The following is a 19,721-nucleotide window of genomic DNA, read 5'->3' as shown; positions in this document are numbered from 1 at the left end:
TCAGACTCCTTGTGAACCTATGGAGTGCAACATGCTAGGCTTCCCTGTCCATCACCACCTCCTGCAGCTTACTCAAACTCATGTCCATCGAGTCGGTGATGCCATCGGACCATCTCATCCTCTGTCATCCCCTTCTCCTCCTGCCTTCAATCTTTCCCAGCATCAGGGTCTTTTCACATGAGTCAGTTCCTCATGTCAGGTGGCCAAAGTATTGGAGTTTTAGCTTCAACATCAGTCCTTCCAATGAATCTTCATGACTGATTTCCTTTAGGATGGACTGGTTGGAACTCCTTGCAGTCCAAGGGACTCTCAAGAGTCTTCTCCAACACCACACTTCAAAAGCATCAATTCTTTGGCACTCAGCTTTCTTTATAGTCCAACTCTCACATCCATACATGACTACTGGAAAAACTTTGACTAGACGGATCTTTGTTGGCAAAGCAATGTCTCTGCTTTTTAATATGCTGTCTAGGTTGGTCATAGCTTTTCTTCCAAGGAGTAAGCGTCTTTTAATTTCATGGCTACAGTCACCATCTGCAGTGATTTTGGAGCCCAGAAAAATAAAGTCAGCCACTGTTTCCTCTGTTTCCCCATCTATTTACCATGAAGTGATGGGACCAGATGCCATGATCTTAATTTTCTGAATGTTGAGCTTTAAGCCAACTTTTTCACTCTCCTCTTTCACTTTCATCAAGATGCTCTTTAGTTCTTCTTTGCTTTCTGCCATAAGGGTGGTGTCATTGCATATCTGAGGTTATTGATATTTCTCCCAGCAATCTTGATTCCGGTTTGTGCTTCATCCAGCACGGCATTTCACATGATGTACTCTGCATATAAGTTAAATAAGCAGGGTGACAATAAACAGCCTTGATGTACGCCTTTCCTGATTTGGAACCAGTCTGTTGTTCCATCTCCAGTTCTAACTGTTGCTTCTTGATCTTCATACAGATTTCTCAGTAGACAGCTCAGGTGGTCTGGTATTCCCGTCTCTTGAAGAATTTTCCACAGTTGGCTGTGATCCACACAGTCAAAGACTTTGGTGTAGTCAATAAAGCAGAAGTAGGTATTTTTCTGGAACTCTCTTGCTGTTTCAATAATCCATCAGATGTTGGCAATTTGATCTCTGGTTCCTCTGCCTTTTCTAAAACCAGCTTGAACGTCTGGAATTTCACGGTTCACGTATTGGTGAAGCCTGTCTTGAAGAGTTTTGATCATTATTTTACTAGCATGTTAGATGAGTGCAATTGTGCAGTAGTTTGAGTATTCTTTGGCATTTCCTTTGTTTAGGATTGCAATGAAAACTGACCTTTTCCAGTCCTGTGGCCACTGCTGAGTTTTCCAAGTTTTCCAGTGATTGCTACTACAGTTAATTTAATGCTAATTCACTGACCTAAATTAACTAATTGATTAATATGTATTTAGTGACCAGCATGTGGAGTGGTTGGAATTTCTGTTTATATAGCTGTAGTTGTTTATTAGTTGTTGTGTTTGTTTGCTTCCTCTCCTTTGTCATATAAGCATGTTGATGGTAACACGTGTTTTGTATCCTCTATTAATTAAGGTACTGACGTAATGGCTTGTTCTTAATAGTTGACTGATGAAAACACTTTGAGTTTATTTACTTCAGTGTTAATGGGGATAATTTTATTTCTATATGGAGGACAGTTTTGTTACATTGCAAGTTCTTTAGTTTACTGTATTTTGCAAAATATGTTCTTTATTATTCATAAGCATGATCAGTAAAAGTTCTTTTCTCTTCAAAATCCTTATAAAGTAGGCAAATTTAACCTCTTTCTAAAATAAGCATTTATTATTAATTATTTCAATGTAAATTTATGTGCAAAATAGCCTTTATGAGTTTAAATTTATCTACTCTCTTTTAAGACAGTGTTTGTTATATCTGGTAAAGTGATGAGATGGACTAGGCTGTCCTCCTTCCCTTCCCCCTTAACACTAATTATTCCAGTTAAGCTTTCAATTTGCAAGGTTCCCTCTAAGGACAGTGAACTTAGTGTTGGAGCATAGAGAGTTCCAGCATAGTTGCAAGGATATTTTGGTTTTTCAGCTGATGATATGATTGCATCATGTGATGGAGTCACCAGCAAGCCTTTGAGCGCTGTTAGCACTCCTGACCTGAGCTGGTGCTGTTTGGTGTACAAGGCATGTTTAAAGCTGTGTTATTTGCCACACTGACCTGCCAGTGTGGTTGCATTGCACAGGTGAAGCATAACCAGCCACATCCTAAAATAGGTAGTTTAGGCTGTAAAATGGAGGTTGCAAGATGAAACAGAAGATCAAATAGAAGAATTATAAAATACCTATAAGCCATGAGCCATTAAGTCCTTCATATTTTATTTCATTTTCCCAACTTCCATGAAGTGGGAATTATCATGTCCATTTTAAAGATGAAGAAGTGGAATTCCATAGAGGTAAAATGATGTATTAATTAATGGACACTGAGTAAGTGGTAGACGTGTGTGTTAACTTCAGATCTGACAGCTAAATCAACATCCTTAATTCCCCTTGTTTTTACTCGCATAACACCCAATGTTGTTTTGTACCCTTTGTATACTTTAAAGAAACGTTATTATTTAGAGTTAATGGTTGATTTTCTTTCCTACTGGACTACAGGTCCAACAGAGTAGATCCATGTCTGTTTTGTTCAACCAACAGATCAAACACTTTGCTTGGCACATAGCTGGTGATCAGTATATATTCTTTGTTTCCCTTGTTCTTTTTTTGAAGGGGAGCAAGTAGTGCAGAGAGGCCCGGTTTTCCACCACATTATGTTGACTCTCTTAGGTAAGAAAATGTGTAGAAAATCTAGGCCAGCCCTTGAACCTGAACAGTCAGGGAAGGTTTTATGGGGAGCCATCTTCTTAGATGGAGATCAAATAATCTTTAACTGTAACTTGTATATAAGGCTGTAAATGACCTCAAGTACTTCACTTACAAGAAGGGACAATTCATTGTAGAGGCATCAGTAAAAATGGGGAAATGCCAATGCCTTGATAATATAGATTCAGGTGCTCTATTTAATTTTTTAACCTTTTTTTTAATTAGAAAAAATCAGGCAAAGATATGCAGACCTGCCTGGAGAACTGCACATTATTGAACTTGAAAAGGATAAGAATGGACTTGGACTCAGCCTCGCTGGTAACAAAGACAGGTCACGCATGAGCATATTTGTGGTGGGAATTAACCCCGAAGGACCTGCTGCCATGGATGGACGAATGCGTATTGGAGATGAACTGTTGGAGGTGAGGGGCGTGTATTCTTAATTTTTGTTTGAGTGAGATGATTGGATATAGAGGATAGTGTACAAGATGATGAAGTAAAAGGGTAAAATGTTATAAACAGCATTTTCTTCAACTATTTGTTACCATTTTCCCAAGTAAGAACAAAAATCATATTGTTGCTTACAATTACTATTGACTGCTTGAGGAAAGACTAATCTCACAAAATAATTTAAGGGCCTTGAAGTAAAATCTCATGAAAACTTATTAAAAGAGCTTGTTTTTGAATATAAATTCCAAAAGATTCAAAACTAATTTGTGTATTAATCTGATATTATTAGTATTTAACAAAATCTTCTTCAGCTTCTGAATTAACTGTAAGTATAACATTTGTTTTTGTTGCCGTTGTTGTTTAGTTTTTCTGGAAGGTGTTACAGCCAACAAAATCTTATGAACTGGTTGTCAAGGATTGGTTAATATCTGTGAAGTTGGTAATGTGGTTAAAATCACATAAGTTCCTTATTTAGGAACAAGAGAGAGAAAAGAGAAGTTAGGGAGGGGACTGATCCTCTGCTACTATTCCAGATGATTCATCAGTAATCTGAAAAGGTTATTCTCATATTTGTAAGCTTAAAGTTGGGGTCTCTGTTCTGAGTTTGTCTTATTTTTATATTTATTTGCCAGTTCAATCATTCATTAATTGAACTAACAGTTTTTTGAGTGTCTCTTAGGGCTGGATACCAAAAAAGAGATGAATACTCCAGTCCCTTCATTAAAATAGCTCACAGTCTCAAGGAAGAAAAGAGACATAAAAGATTGTTGCACAACAAAAATTAAAAAAAAAGATTTTAATAAAATCAGCAATATGTACTTGGTACCAGACATAGCTTTACTGAGGTCACAAAGTAACGAGGTGAGGTCGCAAAGTAAACGAGGCTTTGGGATTCAGTATCAGGCAGTGACTTCTTAGCTGTTTGTTAACCAGTGTGCTCTAAGGCCTCTTGGATAAAATACTCCAATACTTGAACATTTAGGGGAGCTGAATGACAGGAGCTGAGTGTCAGATGCTTACTTCACATGAGGCCTTACTAATTTTTCATTTTATAATTTCCTCTTCAGACTCTACTCAGAATAGAATTCATAGTCATCTATAATGTGACTTGCCTAATAATATCTACAGTCAAAGCTGTTCAGACACAACTCTAAGATCATTAGTATCACCCTCTGTCTTCCCAGCCTTGGTAGTTTCTCCCCATTTTGAAACCTGTTTTCACCAAGAAGTCACTCCTGGAATTCCTTTTCTTGTTGTTTGTAATATAGCATTATGAAAGCGACCCACATCGGGTAGTAGTATTGACTAGCATAATCATCAAGTAAATAAAAATCAATGGTATTAGTATGGATTAACCAGTATAATTCATTGCTTCAAGTTCATTTCATTTAGAGATTTCTTCATAAACAAAACTAAAGTGATGGTGGTGGTAATAATGATGAAAGTAAAGGCTAGTTTACTCAGTTATCCCTAGCGTTTTACCTATGTGCTAACACATTTGTATTCTTAAGAATCCTATATGGTAAATACTGTTATTATCCCAATTTTCTGGATAAGAAAACTGCATAAGTAACAGAACTAAGTGCTAAGAACCCAGGCTTGCTAGGCTCCAAGATCTGTGCTCTAGCAACTGAAGTATGCTGCATTCTCCACAGTATTTCCGGCAAATCCTGTCTGTTTAGATCCATGAGAATCCTGACTTATGATACCCTAGGCTTTAGGAAACCATATATATTAAATCATACTGCTGTATTATGCACACCTAAATGCATTATTTCCTGTCTCGTGTGGTACATGGAAATGTTCCAAAAGCTATCATTTGGAACATGACTATTCTAGTTCTATTTTCTCTGCCTTATTAAGACTCAAGATGGAGTGACTGATGTGATCCAGACCGAGATGAGAAGTAGTATGATATTTCTGTGTCTGACATTTTATTAGATAGAGGAAATAGATGAGCTAAGGCTGCAGGGTGATGAGAGTGTTTCATAGGCCATACAGTAAAGTCAACATTGTGTGCAGGGCAGAGAGCGCTAGACTAGCAAGACCTACTTTAATTATTCCAATTCTTTCAGTTATTAGTTGCATTTCAAAAGGGATTTAATATAGTGTAGGGCACATGGTTGACTATTAATCAGATCACATTTCCTCTCTTAAAGACAGAAACTTCAGGTATCTGTTTTCTATCTAGGCTAGAAGCTAGAAGAGCTCTCCTGAGTAAAAAAGGATATTAGCATCTTGCTTTCTCAGACCCCTCCTATTCTCTCCTTTGACTTTCTGAATTTGGTCCTCTTGTTGCTCTTCAGTAATTTTATCTTCATTTAGAGATTAAAAGAATGAGAAGATTAAACGTGGCAATAAATTAATCCCCCCCCATACTCTCCACGGAGTCTTTTATTTAAGTAAAATAAAATTAAATTAAAAGTTGGAATACAGAGTCTAGCATCACACATTTTTGATTATTTATCTTCTCTAACCCTCAGTTACCTTCTTTATCAAATGGAAATTTTTTGTTCATTTTCACATACTTTACTAGGCATCTTTTGTGTAGAAGGAAGTATAGGAGCAAGGTGCTGATTTTACATTGGTGAAGAAAATCCATCATCCTATTCTCATAGAGCTCACAGTCTAGTGATTGTGTAGCTTCAACCTTAAAGAGTGTTATAAGAATTAATGAGAAGAGAGGTCACGTTTTGCCACCACACTTGGCACTTACTAATACCATAATACATTTCAACTGATAACTATTTATAAAAAAATTTATGTGGATTTGTGGGTTTCAGTTCTTTTTAGCTTCTTTATATTAATGTATTTATCTCCAAAAGTATGTTCCAGAGGGAAACTATCATACTCTTCAGTAGCTCCATGCAGCATCTTGAAAAGCTGAGAGTAGAAAAATGCATAGACTGGATTCTTGTGCAGTTATAAGCCATCTTCTCATGGGCTGCTGGCTTCTAGGTCAGGGATGACAGTAAAAAAATTCATGTGGGAAACATTTTCCTGGTTTCTTTTTATAGCTGAGAAAAAATTTCAGTCATTTCTGTATGATATGTGAAGAATTCGTTTATAACATAATATCAAATCCAATGTGCTTTTGAACTGAGAATAAGGCATTGATGTTATGATGAGTACCAGGAAAGCCAGAAGCCAGTGTTACAGTAGCTGTTCTTGGATATGCAGTGTATTAGATGTTGTCAAAGGAGACTGCATCACGAAGGAGGCATTTACAGTGGGCTTTTAGATCATCCTTACCGGGTTAGAGCAAATCTTGTATATTTGCTTACCCATCCACACTTCATTTATTTTTGTCAGTTGAGGTAAAGTTATCCATGTCTTGATCAATCTTACAATTCTACTATTTGCAAGTATTACTTCTCATAATTGCTTTGCTGTTATCTTTATTACTTTGCTCACAGCCCCCTTTTATTTAGGGTTGATCTGACTTTTTTAGGCCCTCAGATGTACTTAATTTATAGGAAGTAGAAAAGAGCATGGTCAAACATACATTGTAGCTTACTGGACGTGAGAAATTCTGCATCTCTTCCCGAGCCCTGTCCATGACTGATTTTTGGCATGACACCCGCCAGCAGTTTTGTTGCTGTAGGACTGCATCATTACAGTGTAAGAGCAGTCAGCAAGTTCTGCCGATTGATGGCTCAGTTCATGTATAAAAGAAATCTTACACTGAGCCCCCAGAAGACAATGTGATTAAATCTCAGCTTCTTTCTCCTTTACTAGGATGCTAGTGTGGGGGTTCTGAATTAATTTCAAAATGCATTAGCATATAATTACCATGTAGACTGGAATGAGACTTGCTAGAGTATTGGCTTTCCCTAAGCAATTAGTCCCAGAAAATACACAGGCCCAGGCATGGTGCTGTCTTGTGAATATAGGATTTATTTATAATCTTCCCTACAGGGCAAGTGTGGGAAGAGAGCTGATAGTGCCATGTGGGGATTGGAATGATTTGTCAGGTGAGGGAAGCAGCCAGAAGGAACAGCGTGGGTGGCATTTGGAAGTGTGCAGTGGATGGGCTTGCGTGTCTGGCTCCCACACCCTTCAAGACAGAGGAAGTTCATTCCCTTTGTGATATTTACCTGTAGCATAGCCTAAATTAAATCTTGTTATTTTTGTATGTGTATAATGGTTTATTTAAGAACCATTGAAAATAAAAAGTATTTTATTCTTTGCCAAGTATTTATTCTTTGCCAAGAATAAAGACATAGAACTATAGGTAAACTCAGATCTTTTTGTTTAGTAATACTTATTTTATAAGAGGAAAAAACTGAAATCATTAAATGACTGACTCAGGTACATGTAGGTGCTTTATGACAAACTCCTGTCTGAGGGTGCTGGAGTCCAAAAGGTTGATCCTTCACTTGTTGCCAGTGAATTATTTTTGAAATCTTTCAGAAGACTTAGATGTGATTTAGAAGTACACTATAGTGAATAAATTACTAGGTTTTAGACATCCATAGATAAGATTCTATTTTACAGTCAAAAATTTCCATCATCTTAGACTGGGTGCTTTAGATTATTACCATACAAATGAATGTAATTTTCTAAAGTATGCTTCTTAATGCATTAATTATGCCCTAAGATATCTCACAGAATAAAATATCCCATCATGGAAATACTAGTTTGAGGACCAGAAAGAAGAGTAAAGGATTTCAAAATTGCAGTAAAATGATTTTTCCAACAGTTTTATTAACAGAAATAGGTTTATAATAGCTAAAAATACAAAAATAAGTTGATAAACATTTTTTATTGTGGCAATAGTGTCAAAATACATCAAAGTTTACTTTTTAAATATGTGACTTATTGTATGTATTATATCTCAATAAAGCTGCTAAAAATGAGTTGATCGTCCTGACAGAAACTGTAAGCAAGTCCTGAATATAACCTCACATATGCAAAGCTTAAGTTACCCCGTTTTCTGACTCTTAAAATTGTATGCAGCCTAATTCATAGCTCGGAAAGTCAACAGAAGAATGTGGCGTTGGCTGAGTGGTCAGCTTTACACACAAAATTGTCCTGGGATCCCAGAAGTGTGTATCTTTTTCCTTTCTTTCAAGTGCAGTCTCCCTTGTCATTAAAACATTATAACTCATACTTATCTGTATTTTGCTTGATTATCTTCCCTAAGTAATCCATTATATTACATCCAAATTAAGTTACAAAAAGATGAGTTTATTAAAAGAAATCAGAGGTAGGGGAGCTATATTGGGAATTGAGTTGACACTGAGCATTTATAATCTGCTAGGCTTTGCTAAATTCTTTACAAGCATTCTCTCTCTTTTTTAAACAAAAGTAGATGCTATTTTAGTACCCATTTTACAGATAAGGAAACTGAAACATGAAGGGCAGAATCAATATGAAAACTTTTCAGACTCTAAGGCTATGTTCTTAAGTTTAGTTCTGGATGGATAATGATTCTGGAAGATAATCATGAATTTCTCATCATTTTGTAGTTTTGGTTGATCTAGATTAATGCAGTTAACCCATTGCTAGTTTAGAATATCTGAGATAATTTTTCATGATACAATACCCTGTTACTCTTTTTATCTTCTTAAAATTTAATGCTGCTTGGAATTCATTAAAAGAAGACTGCAGTCAGTGAAATTATACCCATCTCTCAAGAACCAAAGAAGAAAAATATATATATATTTTTTGAGGTTATTCTTGCCTGATTTGAGAGCTCCTCTATGCTTTATAATTTAAGAGCTTTCACCCTCAGTGCCATTATAGAGTTAAAATTTTATTTCAGCTATAAGAAATATTCTGTAAGACCTTACTCATACTGAGTGGCCTGGTTCTTTTCTGTGTTTCCTGGAGTGAAGTCTTTGAGCTCTACTCTTGCCATTTTTGTTTCTTTCTCTGGCTTGCTGGGGGAAGTGTTTTGAATTATATGGTCATACATCCTTATATTTATGCTGCTGAAATATTTAGGATAAAACTCTATATTCTTACTGATCTTTTAGAGGAATGCAATCATTTAATTTTTATTTTCGCAGTCCTCAGTATTGCTCCACAAAAGCTTTAAGTGGGATCACTACAGTGAGCCACATTGTCTTGAAATTAGGGAGGGAAAGTGGCATGAAAAAAAGTAAAAATGAGGATGTTCAAAGGAACTCAATTACTGTGGAAGCTTATAAAAAATAGGCAGAAGAATGTACACGGGAAGAAAGGTGACATTTGAAAGGAATAAGTGGGTTTCAGCAGTGATTCTTCAGACTCTCCTTTCTGCAGTTTTCCCTTGGACTCATACATTCCATATCAGGGTAATTGTCCAGGTTCCTGGTCCCTCCTTTTACCCATTTCTTCCCCACTCACTTCCAGCCCCACTCATGGTCATGCTGAAATGCAGGCTGGAAAGATATGCTCTTTGGTTATGGAGAAGTGCTTCCTTATATCAGCCTCAGCATATAATTTTTTTTCCTATATTTTGCTTTGTGTGCTAAGTTGTTTCAGTCATATCTGACTGTTTGCAACCCTCTGGACTGTAGCCTGCCAGGCTCCTCTGTCCATGGGATTCTTATAGTTAAAATTTCTTACAGTCACCATGCAGGCTTTTTATTTACTTCTTTATTTATTTTGCAGTTTGAATCTCTGATGATTTATGACATTGTTCTTTGTTGTTCAGTTGCTAAGTTGTGTCTGACTCTTTGCAACCCCAAGGATTGCAGCATTTCAGGCTTCCCTATCCTCCACTATCTCCTGGAGTTTGCTCAAGTTCATGTCCATTAAGTCAGTGATGCTATCTAACTATCTCATCCTTATGACATTATTTCATCACACATTGCTGTAAGAATAACCACTGCTCACCCACAAGGTGTTCCAAATTTACTCATAAATTTTCAGGAATGAGATACTTTATGTTCTCTCAAAATGAGTCAAAAAGTCATCATTCTGCATATTTACAATATTTAAGCAATGTGAAGGATAACTAAAAGATCAAGAATTTAAAATGGCATTATGCTCAAGACCATGTAATCTTAAGGCACAAAGCTTGAAAGAAAAGTGTTAATGAAATTCTTACTCCAGGTTTGACTTACTAACAATATCAAACACCTGCTTGAACTCATCACAAACATGGGTCATGTATGTGTGTTTTAATTATAGTTTGTAAGTGAAGTGAAAGTCGCTCAGTCATGTCCAACTCTGTGACCCCACAGACTATATAGTCCATGGAATTCTCCAGTCCAGAATACTAGAGTGGGTAGCCTTTCCCTTCTTCAGGGAAATCTTCCCAACCCAGGGATAGAACCCAGGTCTCCCGCATTGCAGGCAGATTCTTTATCAGCTGAGCCACAGGGGAAGCTCAAGAATACTGGCGTGAAGTAGCCTATCCCTTCTCCAGCAGATCTTTCCAACCCAGGAATCGAACCGGAGTCTCCTGCATTGCAGGTGGATTCTTTACCAACTGAGCTATCAGGGAAGCCCATAGTTTGTAAGAGGTAGGTCTAAAATCAGTATTCCAACCTGAAAATCAGATGTTCCACCGAAAGCAGTAGACTTGTGCCAATTTCACATCCTGTGAGGAAAAATTATGCATTATATGTCAACCCCAAACCCCCCATCACTTTCCTAAAATACAACTAAAGTATTATAGTATAATATATACAAAGATATTATATATAGGTAAGAATAATCATGTTAGGATGTGAAGTGTCTAAAATTACTTCAGAATCACCAAACACTATGGTTGCTAACACACAGTTGCTTTGTATGCACTACCATGGCTTCCGTTAGCTCTGCCAACATCTATGCTGTACATTCTCCTTGTTGACGCTGAGTGTGTGGCTTAAAACATCTCACTGTGATTCTGTACTTGAAATGCAACTTTGACCTTTTCCCTCACAGTTTTTTTGTTTAAAATCTTTTACTTTGTATTGAGGGATATAGATAAAATTTTTTTCTTTATAAGATAAGGATTTACTGAAAAAATATTATATTGAGAGAAATATAGATTCCATGAAGTTTGAATGTTAAAAATCAAAAGATATGGAAAATGTTACCTGAGGAGGTATACCCATATATATTTTCTGTCCTTTAAGAAAAGTTGGGTTTTTTTTAACATCTACAAAGTAAACAGAATAACATAATGAAATTATTTTGTATAGCCATCACATAACTCAACAATTACCAACACACTGTCATTCAGGTATCAATTATAGCTTCATATATCCACCCCTACTCAGAATATTATTATTTTTATAGGCATGTGTGTGTACGTCTATGTGCTAAAATTTACATAACATGAAATGCACAGGCTTTATCTATACAATTTTGACAGTTGTGTACACCTGTATTACCCAAACATCTATCTTTTCTCTTTCCATAGAAACTTTTATGGTGTGTTGATTCAAGTGACTTCCTCATTTTAAATTATTATTATTATTATTTGTAATTGAATTGAATTTGGAGTTATTTATATGTTCTGGAAATATTCTGGATGCTAGTTCTTTATCAGATAGACACAGCAATGAAAATGTTTTGAAGGCAAGAGAAAAAAATTCTAGTAGCATAGGTAATTGGAGTAGAGTGCTAATCAGATCATGTGTTTGAAAGAAGCAACTATTAAGCTGGCCCTTGCTAGTTTGGGGGAAGTCTCAACTTCTAGCATGTACTTGATGTTCTTGGAAGAAGGAATCCCAGGTCACTGTTCACTTGAGATCCTATTTACTTATGTGACTCAGTTCAGTTCAGTTCAGTTGCTCAGTTGTGTCCGACTTTTGCAACCCCATGGACAGCAGCACACCAGGCCTCCCTCTCCATCACCAACTCCTGGAGCCCGCTAAAGCTCATGTCCATCAAGTCGGTGATGCCATCCAACCATCTCATCCCCTGTCATCCCCTTCTCCTCCTGCCTTCAATCTTTCCCAGCATCAGGGTCTTTTCCAACAAACAGATGACCCACAAACTGCAGAACAATTATACCAAAGAAATTCTTGCAAAGAAATTCTTGGACTGTTAAGACAGTTCTAGGACCCAAAACAGATTTCCCAATCTGAGGATCTGGCAAAGGGACTAAGAACTCCCAGGGAATTTGACTTTGGAGGCTAGTGGGATTTGATTATAGAACTTCCTCAGGACTGGGCAAACAGACTCTTGGAGGGCACAAACAAAAGCATGTGAACACCAGAACCCAGGAAAAAGGAGCACTGTCCCCACAAGAGACTGAGCCAGACTTGCCTGTGAGTGTCCAGGAGTCTCTGGTGGAGGCATGGGTCGACAGTGGCCTGCTGCAGGGTCGGGGCACTGAATACAACAGTGTGGGCATAAGTCGTTTTGAAGGAGGTTGCCATTACCCCTACCATAGTTTAGCCTCAGGCCAAACAACAGGGAGGGAACACAGGAACACATCAACAGGAAATTGGATTAAAGATTTACTGAACATGGCCCTGCCCATCAGAATAAGACCCAGATTCCCCCACAGTCAGTCTCTCCCATCAGGAAGCTTCCCCAAGCCTCTTATCCTTACCCATCAGAGGGCAGACAGTATGAATACCACAAGCACAGAAAACTAACCAAACTGATCACATGGATCACAGCCTTGTCTAACTCAGTGAAATGAGCTATGCCATGTAGGGCAACCCAAGACGGATGGGTTATGGTGGAGAGTTCTGACCAAATATGGTCCACTGGAGTAGGGAATGGCAAACCACTTCAGTATTCTTGCCTTGAGAACCCCTTGAGCAGTATGAAAAGGCAAAAAGATATGACACTTATGTGACATTAATAGAGATAGGATGTAATGCCTCAGCATCCTAGGAAAGAATGACTCCTCTGCAATATTAATGAGCCCTTAGAAGCAGATTATACTTCTGACTCCATTCATGCATTCCGTTCTATGCTCTGCAGATAATACAAAGTTAGTCACAGATACCTACTTCATTTGGTCAAGTGAACCAGCCTATAGCAACTAGGGCAGCTTCCGTAGAAACACTAAGAATCAGAGCAGCGTGTGCATGTGCTGCATGCTAAGTCACTTCAGTTGTGTCTGACTCGTTGCAACCCAATGGACTGTAGCCCGCCAGGCTCCTCTGTCCATGGGATTCTCCTGGCAAGAAAACTGGAATGGTTTGTTGTGCCCTCCTCTAGGGGATCAGAGAAGCACATAAACACATTTCTCTGCTCGCTTCCTTGAAGTCAATATTTTTCTATAGTGTTAGGGTATAGGATTCAAAGGAGTATCTTTTACTATTTTCCCAGTATATCAAATTTAGAGAAATGTGAACTACAAGCTATTATACTTTGCCTTCAGAAAGTATTTCGATTTAATTCGTTCTGTTTGAGAGAAAATAAATCTCATGCTTTAGCCTTGTAAACGAATGTGTTCCTTTGGGAACATTATACTTCACAAGAAACAGATTAAATGAAGTCATGGAAGACCTTATTTCAGCACTGTGTTCATTAAACTTAGTCCTTAAAACCTGTTCCTTTGCTCAAACTATTAAGTTATTAGAGCTTGACATGTATTATTTTGTCTTTTGAGGAAAAGAAATCAATGTGAAATTTATTCAGAAATACTTTTTCGTTCCAGTGAAATTGTGTTTTCACGTGAGTGGCAGTTGTCCTCCCTGTTCCATTCTTGCCTTGCTGCCCCTTTCTTCCCTGCAGTTCTCCCACCTGCAAAATTGAAAGCAGTGGTTTGGAAAGTGAGGATGGTTTTTCATGGGGGCTAGTGACCAAGATTTTTGGAAGGGAAAAATATTCTATAAAGTCTTGTTTGAACAGGACTTGGTTACCTCTATTCTGTTAGTCTATACCCTACCCCCAAAGCTGTATGTATGGTTCCTAGGAAGAGACCTACAGTTTCCTACCTGCGTATCTTTTCATATATGAGAATAGCTTTTCCACAGTCCTGGTGTTCTTACTGCCCCTCCGTTCACCCTAGGCCTGCTAAGATTGCACAAGACCCACCCACCCACCTCCAAGAAGAGATGATCATCCCTTGCCTTATGTCCACATCCATCACATGGCAATGCATTTATCTGTGTCCAAGACCATGTCACTTACTAGAGTACCAGGTATATCTGTGCAAGAGCCATATCTGATCAAGTAAAAGAAATTCCAGTAAAGTGACGTTCCGAGAATGGGTATCTAGAACATACTTCATGCTCAATACATGGCAGCTGTGGTAATGATGGTAATGAAAATTCCTGTTTCCTCATCGCTTGCACAATGACTGTTGAATAAATGAATAAATTGATAGGTATGACACATATCTATTATACTTTTTTTGAAATATTTCTTGGTCTGGAATTTCTATTTTGTGAGGCCCTGTTAATTGGATTTAAAATTTCGTAGGATTAAAAACGACAACCAACTGTATAGCACATGGAACTCTGCTCATTGTTATGTGGCAGCCTGGATGGGAAGGGAGTTTGGGGGAGAATGGATACATGTATATGTGTGGCTGAGTCCCTTCACTGTTCACTTGAAACTATCACAGCATTGTTAATCAGCTATATCCCAATACAAAATCAAAAGTTTTAAAAAACAGGCAGAAAAATTTTCATATCCTGTGACTTTTACCCCCTATCTCCATACCTTTAGGAATGGTTTCTAATTATTAATAGGACAGGGTTTTAGACTCAAACAGATTTGGCTATAAATACTGGTTCTAAATACTGTGGTCAAGTTCCTAAAACTCATTAAGTCTGAATTTTTCCATCTGTAAAATGAGATAATAATGCATTCCTCTACTGATTTGTGTGAAAGAATGTATTTAAGGCATATGTATATGCGTGTATATACATGCGTAGTGCATATGCTTTGTATGTTGTGAGCTCTTATAAGTGGTATTGTTGCAAAGTAGTTATAAAATATAAATATAAAAAAACTGGCTATCACCTTAAATCCCACCAGTCAAAGATACCATCATCGTTGACAGTTGAGATCCTTACAGAGCTTTCTTTAGACTTAGACAGAAATTTTTTACATAAATGAAAATAATGTGACAAATAGGTTACATGGTGTTTGGTCATTTTCACTTTATAATGTTACCTTTATATGGCAATGGATTTAGATCTGTATCATTCTCCTTTACCTCCTTTTAATGACACAATTTTCCATTTATTGATGTTTGAAGACAAATATAATACACCTTTTGTTAATGAATGTCTAGTTTTTCCTATTATAAGTTATAGCCATGATAATTATTTTGACACCTCTGTCTTTAATCTTTTTAGGATAAATTCTTACAAGTGGAAATGCTAGATTAAAAATTAAACCATAAGAAGATCCATCAAGTTATAAACACTTAGGATTTGTTTTTTTTCTACATTTGTGTTAAAGTCAGTAAGAGCGTTTATTAAAGAAAAGTTAACCTATAGATAATGTTTTGAAATGTAAAGTTTAAAATATATTTAAAAGTGAATTAGGGAGGATGCTCAGATTTCATCAGCAATTTCAGTTACCTAAATTATAACTCAATTTTTAATAATAATTTATTACTATTCATAATAAATCATACTACTTTAATAAAAGCATGGGTAAAGGGTGTGTTGTTGAGTATATTTTAACGTGATATTCAAACCTCAGGCAAATCTGTTGCTTGAACTACATTTTAATTTTTGTATAATTAATATTTCTAACCTAAGCTTAGAAATCAAAGCTAATTAACTTTTACTTCCAATTTGGTACATTTTTGAATAGATTTAATTGAGCTACTTACTCTCCAGTATAAATTTAGATTCATGTTCAATTTAACTCTGGAAAATTGAGTAATTGAAACCTATCTCTTCATGATATTTTTGAATACTTTTATTGAAACAAATCTCATTCAGGACCTCTAAAGTGAAAGTTTATGTAGTATAACAAAAGCATTTCTGTTTATTTTTGCTGAATTGTTGCTGGATTAACCCTAATACTACTTCTTCTATAAACTACACATAAAGTATTGCAATTAAGTATTCCATCTCTAGTATCTAAATATAGAGAGTTTACCTCAAATCAGTGTTTTTTATTCACCACGACTCCTCTTCCCCCCGACCCCCTCTCCCCTGGCTCAGCTATAGTAGCAGAAACCAGCTCATGATGGGAAATATGGATCAAAATGAAAACCTATTATATCCTTGTTGGCCAAAAAGAAGTTTGTTCAGGTTTTTTATAAATAAGTTTTATGAATACAGATGTTTCTTATTTGGGGCTATTGTTTTCAGTATCTAGAACTGTTGTTAAGTTGTTCCTGAATGCCGTTTCATTCAGCTGGAAGTTCAGATCCTGGGAAGGTGAGCTAACTTACCCATGATAAAATATTTGTGTCATTCTGGGACCAAGGATCATGGAACTGAGAAAGAAGTTACTGACCCTGTGGAAGATTTCAGAAAGGCCTTTTGTCAGTAGTCAGAGGGCTTCCCAGGGGATGCAGTGGTAAAGAATCTGCCTCCCAATGCAGGAGACACAGGAGACGTGGGTTCAATCCCTGGGTCAGGAAGATCCCCTGGAATAGGAATGGAAACCTGTTCCAGTATTCTTGCCTAGAAAGTTCCATGGACAGAGGAGTCTGGTGGGCTATATGTAGCCCATGGGTTCGCAAAGAGTTGGACATGACTGAATGATTGAACATGCACACACCCAGTAATTAGGAAAGACAAACACAGATGGAAAAAAACAGAATTATAGGTCAAGAGTGTAAAAATCTCCTGTATACAGAAAGCCTTTTCCCTTTGTCTTTTTTCCCCCTTCTGAATGCCAAGGTAAATTACTGTGTATCTGAAAGAGTTTAAGACTAGGGGATAGAGTCACACTTGGATGTATAAATTAATGTTTAGAAATTAGAAGTCCCCTATAGTGTATTGGTAGAGACTTTTCAATGGTAAAGAACAGAAGTTAGCTCAAGGCAATTTACCTCAAAGAAGGGGAATTTATTGGAATGGTATGTGTGTTCCTCCTAGAACCTAAAGATCAGGATGCCTGGGGGCCTTAGAAGGTGATGGCTTTTCCTATCCCTTTATCCATGTGGCATATTATGGCTACAGGAGGCTAAAAGAGAAGTAGAGAATTGTTGCATGTGGTTTAGCCCTAGTTTAAACACCCCTCAGAGGAGAGAATCTTGATGGTCCTGGCCTGTGTCATATGACTCCCAGTTTTAGCCTGGAGTGGCATGACAAGCAATACTAACTTGACTGTCACTCATGATGGATGGTGTTTGTGATGGGAAGGTTTGAAGGACCATCCCTTCTAAAGAAAAGTGGTTGTGTGCTGGCAACAACCCCCCAAATCTCTACTACATCCCCAGTCTGGTCTGGCTTTCTCACTTAGTAATATGGAAATCAAGATGAAGTGGCATAAAATATACTTCCCATAGTCATGGCTGGATGAATGTGGGAAAAATTATTTATCATCCAAACTGGGTTACATTTGAAAGAAGGTACACTATAAATAGTGCGAACAACATGTATAAATTGGATTGTTGGATTGTCCCAGATTTAAAAATATGGTTACCCTTGAATGGAAGAGTTGTACATCTCAGATTTTAACATAATAAATAGATTCTTTAGAGGGAGTTGGAATACCAAGTCAGTACTAAGGAAAGTTCTTTCTACCATTATTAGATAGTATCAAAGATAAAGATATATCTAAATAATTTATTATTCCTTCCATATATCATTGAGTCACTTTTGAAACTTTGGGAAAGCACTTAGTTTCTCAACTTCTCAGTTTACTGGAAGTAAATGGAAAATAATATCTTTTCCAATTTCTAGATAATCTGAATGATCACTTACATTCTGAAAGGATGAAATATTTTAACTGTTTTCCTTTGGCTTGGGTTAGAAAAAAGTTCAAAAGGTGGTCAATGTTTGTTTATTTCTATAATGAAAAAGTTGTAGTAAGCATATATTGCAGCTCAGGATGCAGCTTGTTTGCACAAGAAGAAAGGTACAGTCTTGCGGAACTACATACTGCATTAGGGATTTCAAAAGCCTAACAGAGTTTTCAGGCCTTACCTCTATGCATTGTGATAAAATGCTTGATTCTGACTAGTGTTGCGCTGTATCACATGTGTGCTGTCATGTCCAACTCTCTGCACCCCCATGGACTATATCCCATCAATCTCCTCCGTCCATGGGATTCTCCAGGTAAGAATACTGGAGTGGGTTGCTATTTCCCCCTCCAGGGGATCTTCCTGACCCAAGGATTGAACCCATGTCCCCTGAATTGGCAGGCAGATTCAATTCTAACTTGTGAATATCAAAATTCCAGGACCAAAGACGGTAGGTGTCCAGCTCAGATTTTACTTAATAGACACCTTTACAAAGATGACTTTAGAAATCAGCTGAGTTTTATGTGCACCATACAGATGATATGACCTCTAGGTGTGCCTTAGGAATACAAGGTTTTCAACTAATATTTAAATCAAGCTCTTGGATGCCAGTTTCATCATCTGGTCAAAGTACATAACTTCTAAGATTTAACTGCGAACCTGTGCATCAAGAGCATTGCAGTATTTGGCACAGAGTAAGTACTCAGTGACTGGTAGCTATTAATAATTAGAATTAACCTGAAAACCTTCCAGGAGGTGTAAAATGCTTTCTTTCCTGTCCTCGCTATACTTGGAAGATGCCCTTTATCTATTGTATAAACAACAGAAAACAGCAGCTTCTCAGAAACAGGGTAAGTGACAACTTAAAGTTAATTTGCATAAAATGCATCATACTCTTTCTAATTACTTACTGAATTTTCTCTGAAATGTGTTTCCTTAGAGATAAGGAAATATAAAGGTCACTTATGTTGTTGGAAGCTGTATGCCTTTTATTTACATAGTGAAGTTGCTTTCTATACAATAAGATCTAGAGAACACAAAAGAAATCTTCCTCTCCTGAAACTCAGAGGTCGGCTAATGTGTAATTTGTGAAGCCAGAAAAGAGGCTTTGTCTTGGATTTTTTTTATCCAAAGATCTGCATTTTCCTTTTACATTTAATCCAGTAAAATCAAGTTTCGCTCTATCTTCAGTTTCCCATTCTGTTCCCAGTTTTCCACTGAGTAGCAGAGTCTCTCCAGAGGCCCCTGAACATTGGCAGGGAGCAGCTGCCTTAGCAGTAAATGCCACAGTTGTTGGCACTGGAAAAACATCACCAGCAAGCAAGCTGCCTTGCTGTTCTACTGCCAGGGCCTCTGAATATTCAGAAACAGCACCATGAAAGACATACAACTTCAGATTTACGCTTAGGTAAATTAAAATTAATGACTTGGTTTCTTCGTTTGGGCTGTGATTTTTCCTTCTTAGAATAATAGTGCCATGGGTTCTGTTCTATCAAAATGGAGAATCACAACTAAAAAAAGGCATGTCCATAAACATGAAACAGCTCAATTTTCCATTTGCTCAAGCCTTTGCTAATAAAAAAAAACACATTTTTTTTTAAACATCAATTGTGTTGAAGGTTAGAGCCCACCTCAGAGACAGCATACTAGCAGCTGAGTA

At 37.2% G+C, this 19,721-nt stretch overlaps 1 protein-coding gene across 5 annotated transcripts in view; it reads left to right on the top strand.

Moving 5' to 3' along the window:
• The window catches only part of PATJ (PATJ crumbs cell polarity complex component), a 359,039-nt gene that overhangs the window by 194,166 nt on the left and 145,152 nt on the right, over window positions 1-19,721 (top strand). For all 5 annotated transcript variants that reach the window (XM_081486637.1, XM_081486635.1, XM_081486634.1 and 2 more), the window contains exon 28: window positions 3,064-3,260. In XM_081486637.1, the coding sequence (XP_081342763.1) occupies window positions 3,064-3,260 (197 nt within the window). The remainder of the gene's footprint in view (window positions 1-3,063; window positions 3,261-19,721) is intronic.

This window comes from Giraffa tippelskirchi, chromosome 5 (genome assembly GCF_054371585.1).
Source record: "Giraffa tippelskirchi isolate mGirTip1 chromosome 5, T2T-mGirTip1v1.2.pri, whole genome shotgun sequence".
Classification (NCBI taxonomy): domain Eukaryota; kingdom Metazoa; phylum Chordata; class Mammalia; order Artiodactyla; family Giraffidae; genus Giraffa; species Giraffa tippelskirchi.
This window is presented reverse-complemented; position numbering and strand designations above follow the sequence as displayed.